We start from the raw sequence: 13,547 nt of genomic DNA on the forward strand, positions 1-13,547 counted from the left end.
AATCCGACTTCGCTGCCTCGTGGCACTCCTCTAATAATAGTCTCTAATAAACAACATAAAAACTGATCTTATAAATGAAGAAGTTTTAACTAAAAAGGGATATAGACCTAATGTTGTTTGCTACAATACTTTAATTAGATGATATTGCAAGAATAAAGAAGTCAACAAAGTTCTTAATCTTTATCAAGAGAGGATTTTAGAAGGAATTAGGCCTAATGTGATCATAAATGACAATTTGTTAACTTGCATTTTCATTGATGGACTTTGCAAGAATGGATGTGTTTGGGAAGAAGTGGAAATGTTTCATACTTTAGTAAGTAATATCGATTTTGGTATATTTAAAAGTTTGAAGAACAAATAGAAAAAAAACAAAATTTATATACCATTGTAAATAAAATACAAAGTTCAATAGCATGATTTATTTAAATCTTATAATTTTATTAAAAAAAAGGTAAAATTGAATACTTATATAAATTGGTTTGTTTGATCAACCGGATAATTTTGGATTTAGTAGAAAATCACCTCAAACTGAAAAACACCTGAACGTGGATTTACATTTTTAACCTTCAATTTTCGAAATCACAAAGGTGGTTTGATTAGAAAAGATCGATACTTGACATAAGTTCAATTTTGAAAACCTTAAAGGTTGTTTGTGAAATTTGTCAAAACATCTCTTTAATGCATTTGCCTTTTGCAATGACCTACTCGGAAAAACGACCCCAAAAACACTCTTCATACATGGCTTTGAGTTTGAGATCCCCATTTCGTTCGTCTTCAATCTCTCAAAACCCATCTTTGATAGTCAATGTTTTATTTTTGTTATCTGGCTTACACAGCCTCACAACTTCAAGCTCCAAAAATGAAGTTTTGTGTTCTTTCAAAAAACCCCTTGAACTATTCCTCGAAGAAAAATGTCGATCAGGTAACTTCACATTCAATGAAGCTCTTTACTTTTTTTAATTACATGATTCATTCCCAGCCCATTTCTCCAATGTCATCATTCAACATAATGTTTGGTGCACTTGCAAAGAAGAAGCATTATTGTGAAGTGATTTCGCTTTATAAGATGTTGAATTCAACTGTGTTGTCTCCAGATTTCATGTCTTTATTGAATTGCATGTGTAATATCAAAAGGGTTTCGGATGGTTTTGTGGTTTTTGGGGGGATTTTGAAGAAGGGTTTCAGCCCTGATGCTGTGACTTTTACGTGTTTGATTAAAGGTCTGTGTAGAGAGAAAGATTCTGGAGTCAAGGGAGTTGTTTAAGAAAATGGTTGCTTTTGGTTGTAGGCCTAATGTGATCACTTATACCACTCTAATTCATGGTTTGTGTTGTGTGGGTGATTGGGAGAAGTGTAAAAGTTTATTTATATTGATGATGGATCAAGGTGTGCGGCCTTCTATAGTGACATTTAGTGTGGTCATAGATGAACTTTGCAAAAAAGGGAAATTGAACAAAGCAAATAGTTTGTTGGAATTGATGATTCAAAGTGGTGTGGATCCCGACGTTTATACTTACAGCATTTTAATAAGTGTTTATTGCTTGGTAGATAGAATTGGTGATGCAAGAAAGTTGTTTGATTCTATAACTAGAAAGGGGTATAGACCTAATGTTGTTTGCTACACTACTTTAATCTATTGGTACTGCAAAAACAGAAATATTTACAAAGCTCTTTATCTTTATCGTAACATGATTTCCGAAGGAATTAGGCCTGATGTGATTACATATAGCACCTTGATAACTGGCCTTTTCCTTAATGGTAATGTAAAAGATGCACGAACATTAGTCAATGAGATGCAACTTAAAGGTATTATAGCCAATTCATTGACATATAACATTTTCATTGATGGATTTTGCAAGAATGGATGTGTTTTGGAAGCATTGGAAATGTTTAATACTTTAGTAGATAATAAGTTTGCAGTTGACTTTGAAAGTTTGAGTTCCCTCATTGATGGATTGTATAAAACAAGGAGATTCAAAACTGCTTGGGAGCTATTTCAGAAATTTTTTCGTCAAGAAAACCTAGTTTTGAAAGTTGTAACATATACCATTTTGATTAATGCGCTTTGTAAAAATGGAAAACTAGAAAAGGCAAATGAGTTGTTCTCACATATGGAGGAAAAAGTTTATGCTCCTAATGTATTCACATTCAATACGCTTATGTTCTGTTTCCTCAAGAATAATGAGGTGACAAGAGTTGTTGAACTCCTTCATAAGATGGCAGAGACAAATGTTAGGCTGAATGAATGTACAATGTCCTTAGTCATGCAGTTACTAATGAAGGACAAAATATCGTGAATGTTTGAACCTGCTTCCTTCATTTCCTATCCAAAAGCCAATTTGAAATTTCATGATAAATATTTATTGAGTGGTTCACTTTTTCAGAGTAGTATCCTTGTCAGGAGAGCATTATTTGACAGCATTGAAATATGAAACTGCAAAGGCTTCAGCCAGCTGTGGAAAGGCTCTATCTTTGTTACCGTGCGAAGAATGCAGTTGACAAGACAACATTGCTGTCACGAGAAATATATTCTGCTGTCACTCAGGCAGTTGTTGTAATGATGATCCATGAAGATTTGGTTGATATGGGATTTCAAACTGTCAGTGGAATCTATGAAGCAGCATGTTCTTAAAATGGACTTGGGTAAGATCCCCTTTGTCTTATATAACGGTGTTACCTTTTTAAACCTTGAAGGACAAGGTCTAGTACTAGCCATTTGCCATTAAATAGACTGTTAACTATGGTATAAGTCTGTTTTTTTAGATCTAAATCAGTTTGAAATGTTTATAGATTTCATTGCTTTATTGGTTTTCTCAGTTGATTAAAATTTATTACAGACATAAATTGTTGGATGTGCTGATTAACCATTTTACTTGTAGATTCTTGCTGGTGAGAATTGTTGGACAAAACTCCAGTAGTAATAATGTCTAATAGATAGTTTTTTTGGCTCTTGAGGTTACTGCCTTTAGGATATATTCTTCCGATTCCAACGAAACTATCCATTCTGCATAATTTACATTGATAATTATATTCTCCAGAACTATTTGTTCCTGATTCATTGATATATTGTTTTTTTCTTTGTAGTTACTCTTACCAAACTCCTAAAGCTTGGACTACAGATGATGGTTTAAGGGTACTATGTTACATGCGTTTGATGGCCAAATGGGCAATGCAAGGGGCTCTAAGAAGGGCGAGACCTGCTAAAAATTAGATGAAACCGGGAGTGAATGAAGAATCTCTGTATAGACATCATGTTAGGTTCTGTGAAGTTGCTTGCCTTCTAAAGGTACTAGATGACAAAGCGCGTAAAGGTCTTCTATAGGGGTAAGCAAAATTTTAGGGTAGAACGNAAATGTGAAGTTTCTTCCTTTCAGCGGGCGTTTGATTACTTATCTCGACAGATGAAGAATACGGATGGTTTGCTACATTTGTACGCTTATTGGGCTCATTTGGAGCTAAATTTGGGAAAAGATCAGGCTGCAGCTTGGGGCTTTTGGGAGAGCCTGGTTTGGCCCATTCATCTTTTTCTCTTTCTTATCCTGTATAATTCAATATGATTGATTTATGATCCATCTTTGTATTTTTTCCGTATAACTTGCTTTTTGGCTATGCAGCGGGTCAATGTTGCTTGGCAAGTTTATATAGCTATGGAAATTGAATTGGGACATTTAAATGAAGCTAGGTCCATCTACAGGAGATGTTATAGTAAAATATTTAGTGGGACAGGTTCAGGGGTATAATTCTTTTACATTACTTGCTTTCAATTATTCTAGATTGATTTGTGGATAGGATTTGAATTTGAAAGTTTTTAAACTAGTTTTTTCCTCCTTCCTTCTCTTTTTTTTTTTTTTTTTTTTTTTNATTAATTAGAGTGAAATATAATTATTGGTGCATATTGTAGTGGATGTAAGAAAACTATTTTGAAATGTTATGTAAATTATTCTACTGGTGAAACATTTTAGTTTTCCAATTCTTGTGAGATGTAAGAAAACAAATAGATAAAATTCTTTTTAAAATCATTATAAATTGATTCCAAAATTCGATTCTTTAAATCTATAAAATTTATCAAAAAAAGATGATGCATTTGATCACTCAGATTACATGGGTTGGCTGGTATTGCAGTTTGGTTAACTAGAAGTAAGAAACAACTCAATACTTGATGGCCTAAGCCTCGTGTCAACACATTCCCAGGGGTAGATAGATTAAAATCCATTGAAGCATTTGACATCGAATGTCCTTTTTAATATTGACATCTGTGGTAATAATGTAATATCATGAATTTTTTTTTTTTTTTTGGTTATGTATAACAGATAGCAGAGCAAAGAGATGTTCATAACTAAAATATCTCTTCCATGGCTGATTTTCTTGTCACTGATTGGGACTTCTTTGACTTTGATCTTTGGAAGAGTGAAAGATTGGTCTTTCGAAGAGTAAACAAAAACTTGAGCATCCTTCAGAAAATATATTGGAAATAAAATAGCAAAGCTATGTTTATTATGTCTCTCTTCCTTGACTACTCTAATTTTATCACTCTTTTATTGTTTTTAGAGTGTTTTCTATAATATTTATGTCGTATCTCAATCTCTCTAGCTTGTTATGCTTCCTCTTAAACTCGAAGATTGAGTCCTTGTGACATCGAAAAAGAAAAAGAACATATCACCTAAAAGAAGAGGAACTTTACTTGGTTTCATTAAATTATTATCACACTCTCGTTTTTTAAAAAGTTTTCACCATATTTTTGATGTTGTGCTTTCCTTGCAATGGCGATGAATTCGTGCTTTTTAGTATTAAATTTGAAGTGTATTGTTTCTATATTATATAATGAAATAATTTTATTATTATTATTATTATTGCATTAAAATAACATAGTATCATTTCATTAAAAAATTTTAATATAAGATATTTTCTATGCAACCTTATCAATATTCAATAAATCGTATTAATATTATATTATTTTAAATAGTTAAAAATTAATCAATAAAGCAAACTAAACAAATTAATTAGAAGAAGGAAGATGAACTTTATCTAAGAACAAATTAAAATCGTTGTAAATTAAAATTACCAATTAATTAAAAGAAGGAAGATGAACTTTATGTGTATTATAAAGATGGAGAGACACAATAAATTGTAGCACAAAAGTCTAATATCTAATTTTAGACAATAATATTTTCTAAATTCTAATATCTAATTTTACTATATATCTAACAATTTACGAATGTTATAACTAACAAGTCTTAGTACATATTATAATTGATCATGCATTATATGTAACAAGTCTTACTATATATTATAATTAATTTGTGACATTTCATTTAAATAATATTTGTAATTAATCTGTCCATTAATTTTGCTTGTATTCTCCTATTCATTTTCTTTTTAAAAAAATCTCATTTGTCAAGAAATTACCACTTTAATAATAATTATTTTCACACTATTAATTGATAAAATGTGATTATAATTATGTGAACATTGAATGAAATCATATACAAATGGGTAATAATAAATGTTTTTGTTTTCAAATAAAAGCTAAATATTCAAATAAAAGACCACGTACTTCCACAAATTAGATACAAATGTTAATGTACTTTTAAAAAATAAAAAATAAAAAACCTAAGGCTCTAAAGGCATGAAAATCCTAAGCCAGTGTATAGTCAATAATCCTAAAGCCCATCAAAGCCCTAACTGAGCCCACAGTCAAGAATCCTAAAGCCCATCATAACTGTTGACCCCGCAAAGACCCCATTGACCGGGATGAGACTAAGGGTCAACCCAATCCCCGCGAGCCAGGCCTAGGATCCCCCTTCATCCCCAACCTCAGGGACAGGTCCCTACACCCATCAGCAGATTAAGCTAAACTAAATCTAAACTCGAATTTCTCATCTCTTATTAGTCAACTTTTCCAAGGAATGATAAATAAGAGCAACAATGATTTCTATGCTTATGTGATTTGGTTTAATCTTTCATCGTGCCTGGTGAAGCAAACGAACACAGGATTTTCTGATTTTTGTACCTTTGACTCGGTGAATGAAATTTTTTTAAAGATTTCACTCTTCTTGTTGTAAATCCTTTTAAACAAATCAAGCAAACATCAACCAACAAACACACAATCAACGCAAACCAAACAGATTCGACACACAGTATTTGTCGTGGTTCATTTGTTTAATATTGAACAAGCTACGTCTACGTTGAGCTCCAGAATATGGATGCTCGCTGCACTTTCTATTTCGATCAAGAATGGTTACAACCCTCAACCTCTCTCTCTTACAAGATTTCAACCAAGATCAACCAGGATTTGGAACAACAACAGTAAACCTACAATCTGAGATAAGAACATTACACCAGGTTCCCACCCCACTAAGAAACACAACTTAATGGACAGATTTCCCGTAGATTTACACCCACACTATAAACCCTAATTTTGAACCCTAATTTGTAACTCAGAGAGATATCAAAACAGAGAGAAAAACGCGTTAGTTCAAAACTGAAGAGTCATCAGCTTTTATAGGTTTGACTCAGCTTAAGTCTTCAGCCATCAGATCTGTTCTCAAACCAACGATCAGGATTAAGCATCAGTTTAAGTCACAATGGTGTCGTTTTGGACTTTCTTGGCTTAAGTTAAATGGTGTCGCTCTAAGGCTTCACATTTAACAATCTCCACCTTGAAGCCTTATTCTTTCCTTTGTCAGTAACCAGCAGGTGCAGCAAGCAGTTCTCATACTCCTTCTTTGCTCTATTGAATTCAGTTGATGTGAAGAATGTTCAAGCAGTGCTTGAACTTTACAGCAGTTACAGCTTTGGTTCCTATATCAGATGGATTTCCTTCAGTTGGAATTTTTAGCAGGCTGACAATTTCGTTTGAAATTTGATCTCGGACAAAATGATACTTTACATCCACATGCTTCGTCCTCTCATGGTATACTGGGTTTTTACTTAGATGAATGGCACTTTGACTGTCAGAATATACAGTCACAGGGCCATTCATCAAGTTTATCTCTTTCAAAATCCCTTGTAGCCAGATTGCCTCTTTGAAAGCATCAGTTACTGCAACATACTCAGTTTCTGTTGTGGACAGTGCCACTAATGGTTGAAGCTGGGATTTCCAACTAATGCAATTTCCACCTAAAGTGAAATAATAAGCTGTGGTGGACTTCCTTGAATCATGATCTCCTGCAAAGTCAGAATCCACATACCCAACAAGATCAAGTGCAGGAGTTCTTTTGCAATACTCTAATCCAACATGCATTATAGTGTTAATGTATCTAAGTGTCCATTTTAAGGCAACCCAATGCTCTTTCTTGGATTTGACATAAACCTACTTAATAGAGATATTGCAAATGAAAGATCAGGCCTAGTGCTTGTCATTGAATACATCACTGATCCTATGGCACTACAGTAGGGGATGTTTTCCATTTTAATCCTATCTACATCAGTTTTGGGGGATTGAACTTTGCTTAAGGTGAAATGACCTGCTAAGGGTACATTTACAGTTTTAGCATCAGTCAAACCAAACCTAGATATTGGTTTTTGCAGATACGGGAATTGATGTAATTTCAGTCTATTTTCTTTTCTATTTCTATCAATCATCATCCCTAATATCCTTTTTGCAGATCCTAGATCTGTCATCTCAAATTCAGCACTTAATTTTTCTTTTAATTCATCTATTTGAGGTTTGGACTTACTGATTATTAGCATATCATCTACGTATAGCAGTAAGTACATGGGTATGTTATTAAAGCAAGCATAATACAAACAGTTATCATAAGCACTCCTAATGAACCCAATTCCCACTATAAAGGAGTCAAATCTTTTGTACCACTGCCTAGGGGATTGTTTGAGTCCATACAAGGACTTGTGCAATAGGCAGGCATGCTCAGGTAGGTTTCTATCTCTAAACCCTAATGGCTGACTCATATAAATTTTCTCTTCTAGTTCACCATGTAAAAAGGCTGTTTTAACATCTAACTGTTCCAGTTCTAGATCATATTGAGTTACTGTAGCTAGCATAAGTCTAATTGTTTTAAACTTAACCATAGGAGAGAAAACTTATGTAAAGTCTATACCTGCTCTTTGTGTGTAGCTCTTTGCCACCAGTCTTGCTTTGTATCTTGGAGGGTCTCATCTTGCTAGACCTTCCTTCAGTTTATAAAGCCATTTGCAGTCAATTAGCTTCTGGTCAGTAGGTTTTGGGACCAGAGTCCAAGTGCTGTTCTGTCTTAAGGATTTCATCTCCTCCTTCATTGCTTCCAGCCATTTTTTACTGTCTTTTGAACTCACAGCTTCCTGATATGTCTTTGGTTCAGACCTCAGTGTTTCTACCCCAGCCACCAGGGCTGTGTAGATCAAATCTGCATAGCTGTATCTGTTTGGGGGCCTTATTTCCCTTTTGACCCTGTCTTTGGCCAGTTGGTAATCTGCTAGGTTCTCATCATGTTCTTCTTCATTGTTCTCAGGCTGCATAGTTTCTTCATATTGGTCCCCAATGTTCTGCAGTATGGCATTTTCTGGTTCTGTTTGTTCAGGTTATTCTAAGTGCTCTGGCAGGTTTTGTGGCTCCACCTCAAACTGTGATCTCTCTGTTTGATCAAACAGTTTAGGATCTGTTCTTGAGTTACCTGCATTGTCAGTAGACACTTTGCAAGGGAAGCTTAGCTCATTAAAGACTACATCTTGGCTTATTATGAACCTAACTCCTAGTGCATTTCTCTCCCACAACCTATAACCTTTTGTACCATCCTAGTACCATCCTAGTACCCTAGGAAGACACATTTTTGAGACCTGGGTTCAAGTTTACCCTCTCTGGTATATGCATATGCTGCACGCCCAAAATCCCTTAGGTGGTTTAGGTTAGGTTTCCTTCTAGACCATCTCTCTTCAGGGCATTTAAAACCTATTAAACTGGATGGACTTCTATTGATCAAATAAGCAGTTGTAGTTAGGGCTTCTCCCCAAAAAGTCTTGGGTAGCCCAGCAGTGAACAAAAGACACTTGACCATTTCTAGAAGAGTCCTATTCATTCTCTCTGCAACCCTATTCTGTTGAGGGGTTGCCTTGACAGTTATATGCCTTTGTAGCTCCTGATTTTGGCAGTAGGTGTCAAACTCTAGGTTACAGAACTCCAGACCATTATCAGTCTTAAGGGTTTTGACCTTTCTATCCAATTGTGTTTCTACAAGGGTTTTCCAACCTTTGAACTTGGTTAGGGCTTCATCCTTAGTCCTAAGGAGGTATACCCATACCTTTCTACTGTAATCATCCACTATAGAGAGGAAGTATATGTTCCCTCCATGTGATTTCACCTTTTCTGGGCCCCAAAGGTCAGCATGGACATAGTCTAGATAGTTTGCAACAAGATGAGTCCCTTTTTGAAAACTCATCCTGTGCTGTTTTCCAAGGATGCAGGTTTCACAAAAATCTAGAGCTGTTACAACATCACTACCAAAATAACCTTGCTGTTTCAATGCATTCATACCATTCTGGCCTATATGGCCTAATCTCAAGTGCCATTTTGCTGCAGCAGATATGTTAGTAGACAATAAAACAGAATTAGAAACATTAGGATAGAACTGTCCACACAATATATAAAGCCCATTTTTCTTAACCCTCTTCATTAACACATTTCCATTTTTGTAGACTTCCATACAACCATTTTGTGCCTTATAAGAACAGCCTGATTCATCCAAGGTTCCCAAGGAAATTAGGTTACGTTTTAATTCAGGTATAAACCTGACCCTAGTTAGTAATACTAACTTACCATTATTCAGCTTAATGGTTATATCCCCTATCCCTTGAACCTCAAATGAGTGGTTATTCCCCATAAAGACAGTTTCTTGCTCCTCAATTTTAAGTCTTTGAAACCAGTCTTTGTTAGGGCTCATATGGAAACTACAACCTGAGTCTAGTACCCATTCACTGCCTCTAGCTATATTAGAAATGGCAAGGGCTTATGATATTTCTAGGTTACTACTCGAGCTGGCTAGGTTTGTCTCTATACTATTATGTTTGTTCTTTTTAATCCAATCATAGCAATTTTTCTTTAGGTGTCCTACCTTGTTATAGAAGAAACATTTCCTAGATTCCCCCTTAGTTTTACCATTTCCTTTACTGTTCTTCTTGTTTTTAAAACCTACATTTCTCTGATGAGTTTTTCCATTATCTTTACTAGATTGCCCAACCTCAACTTTCCCTTTCACAAACAAGTTGCTACCATTTCGCTTTTGGATCTTTAATTCTAATTCCCTAGATTTTAGTCCAGAAATTATAAGGTCCACCCTAGGTATTGTCCCACTATACTGGAGTGCATTCTTAACTACTAAATATTCTTCAGGTAGAGAATTCAATAGAATCATAGCAAGGCTTGAATCTCCTAGTTCTTGGTTAGTACCTTTTAAGGTTAGGGTCATTTTTAAGAATTCATCAAGATTGTCATCTAGTGATTTAGCTATGTCCATCTTATAAGAAAATATAGCACCTTTCAAGAAAGCTAAATTAGGGGCAGATTTAAGAGCATACAAAGACTCGAGTTTACCCTAGAGTGGAATTGGAGATTCCACACCATCCACCTTTCGCAGCACGATGCCTGACAGGTTCATAATGATCAAATTGTATGCTTCTTCATCCACTTCAGCTTTTTCCTTTTTCTTTTCTTCTAGCCATTTGGACTCATCCTTTTCAAGTGCGATCCCGACCTTGTTGTGAGATAACAAGGCCTTCATTTTCTTTTTCCATGTATTAAAATCGATCTTCTAATTGTATTGGGAGATCTCCATACGAGTAGTGCTTATTATACTGTAATGACAGGGAAAAACAAAAGAAAAAAAGTTTAAGAAGTACGTGGCGTTGTTATACCAGAGGTTGCCAAGTACTGCCATACAGTTTTTAAGGCAGTTACTGGTGTTCCAGCCGAAATACTCTTAAATAGATGCAGTATGATTCGAAACTCTAATTTGAAAGAAAACCCCCAAATTCTAACGAAACCCTAATTTTGATTTTTGCCCAAAATTCGTCAATCCCTTGTGTTTGTGACCTAATCTCAAGGATTAACCCCACGATTCAGCAAGATTTGAAGTCCTAATGATCTAGGAACCTTTAAGTAGAAAAACCCCCAAATTTTACCAAACCCTAATTTTCGAATTCGTCAAGATTACTAAACCTAGATACACCTTAGACCTAATACAAAGCTCTGATACCACTGTTGTAAATCCTTTAAAACAAATCAAGCAAACATCAACCAATAAACACACAATCAACGCAAACCAAACAGATTCGACACACAGTATTTACTGTGGTTCACTTGTTTAATATTGAACAAGCTACGTCCACGTTGAGCTCCAGAATATGGATGCTTGCTGCACTTTCTATTTCGATCAAGAATGGTTACAACCCTCAACCTCTCTCTCTTACAAGATTTCAACCAAGATCAACCAGGATTTGGAACAACAACAGTAAACCTACAATCTTAGATAAGAACACTACACCAGGTTCCCACCCCACTAAGAAACACAACTTAATGGACAGATTTCCCGCAGATTTACACCCACACTGTAAACCCTAATTTGTAACTCAGAGAGATATCAAAATAGAGAGAAAAACGCGTTAGTTCAAAACTAAAGAGTCATCAGCTTTTATAGGTTTGACTCAGCTTAAGTCTTCAGCCATCAGATATGTTCTCAAACCAACGATCAGGATTGAGTGTCAGTTTAAGTCACAACAGTGTCGTTTTGGACTTTCTTGGCTTAAGTTAAACGGTGTCGCTTTAAGGCTTCACATTTAACACTTCTTGTAACAATATTTCCATGGTGAAGGGCAATATTATTTCAACTCCAGCTATAAATGGCACTATTCCTCAAGGGATTACCCGAAAAAGGCTCTCAAAATTAAAAAAAAAAGAAAAAAAAAGTCATAGGTGTATCTACCATGACTATTCCAATCATTCTTGTTCATGCACAAAGTATTCTAATTAATCAAAAAAGTTCCTATTGTAAAAGAAAGCATTAAATTCTTGGATGAGATCTCAAGATTCTAATTCCAAAGTAAGCATAAATGTAAATGACATGTAATACTGCATAAGATGAAATGATAATTTTTTCTGGATACAACTTGAAAAGTATGGTATTAGTCTCAAATTAGCTTTGCGATCCCCATTCTGAAGTATACCAAGAGGCATCAAGCCAGATGATGTTACGCATTCTTGCTATCCTTCTCCAAGGCATGATATTGACTCAAAGCATTGTTGGAGTGTCTTGGTGATTCCACAAGAATCCTGTCTTGTTCCTCTAAAGAAGCAATCATTTATTTTTCTGTGAAGTTGCTTTCTTAGCTCCTCTTTCCTTAGTTGTAACCTTAATATCTTCATAAGTTGGACAAGGTTGTATTTGCTTGACAATCTTCCTTCAGAGTGGGTACTTGTTCTTAACATTCAATCTTCCGAATACTCTATTGGCATTGAGAGTATGTAAATGTCCTTCAAACACTTAGCATACGGAAGCTCAAAACGTGTCAAGCATATATATGGAGAAGTAGTCAATGCTCATCAACAACATAAGGAGAAAAAACTTATCCTTTTGATTTCGACAAATGAGATGCTCAATCCATGAGCACGTAGCGATGGTAAAACTCCTTCGCATCGTTTATTCATGACTAATACCATTGGCTGCTGTGAAACACCTGGTTGAACCTCAGAGAGTCGTCAAGCATACTCTCATGTTTTGCAATGAAGATCCTTGCATCATCTATAGCGAGAAATGAAACTTGAGTTGTGCCTTGCAAAGGGAAAAAAAAAAAAAATTCAAAGTGATCGAATGCATATAGAAGTGAAAGCATATTTCTTGATCAAGATATGGAAGAAATGAATTACCTCACTCTCTAGATTGGCTGAAAGTACAGAGCTAGCAAGGCTTTTGGCAGAAACTTGAAAAGAGAGTTGTGGAGCTACTAAAGGGGCAAATAAGTGTTTAGAATATCTGCTGGAGAAGTTGCAAAGATGTTGTAGTGAGAGGATGAGATTCAGCAAAAATGTATGAGAGGGGGAATCTACGCCGCAATAAAGAAGTTAAAAGAAACCGAGCCCAAGGAATTTTCATTCATTTATTGGAAGGGGAGAAAGTTACATGGTTAAGGAGGTGTAATAGGTTGGATTGAGGTAGTAGAATGTGGTCTTTGGAATGAAGAAGAAATGGGAGCCAGCGCCTAGTCCTGGTTCCAATGCCATTACAGGCTCAGCTATTAAACAGCTATTAAAAAAAAAAATGTATGTTAGTTTAGAAACAAATGGATGGAGTGAACATAAAACAATTAAGGAAAGAAATTACCTGCATTCCTCAACAATAAGGTTCCTGACTTCATTGTCTCATGACAATTGTTGCTCTTTATCAGATTCAAAGATACTAGTAAAGGGTTTTATGGTGGAGCTGTTTTCGAGAAAGAAGCAGTTTGGAAAATCTAATACACAAACTAATATACATGAGCCTGGAAACTTTACCTGCAATTGTAGGGTTTCAATCCAAAAGGGCGGAATAGTAAACAAAAATTTTATTTGAAACCCATAATTC

The 13,547-nt window shown here is 35.2% G+C and overlaps 1 protein-coding gene across 1 annotated transcript; it reads left to right on the forward strand.

Moving 5' to 3' along the window:
• Nucleotides 1-1,268: 1,268 nt before the first annotated feature.
• On the forward strand, nt 1,269-2,297 carry LOC116104993 (pentatricopeptide repeat-containing protein At1g62930, chloroplastic-like). The gene is made up of 2 exons (XM_031391418.1): nt 1,269-1,806; nt 1,906-2,297. Exons 1-2 carry the CDS (start codon nt 1,269-1,271, stop codon nt 2,295-2,297), a joined length of 930 nt encoding a protein of 309 aa, XP_031247278.1.
• Nucleotides 2,298-13,547: the final 11,250 nt, after the last annotated feature.

This window comes from Pistacia vera, unplaced genomic scaffold, assembly GCF_008641045.1.
Source record: "Pistacia vera cultivar Batoury unplaced genomic scaffold, PisVer_v2 Contig490, whole genome shotgun sequence".
Lineage (NCBI taxonomy): Eukaryota > Viridiplantae > Streptophyta > Magnoliopsida > Sapindales > Anacardiaceae > Pistacia > Pistacia vera.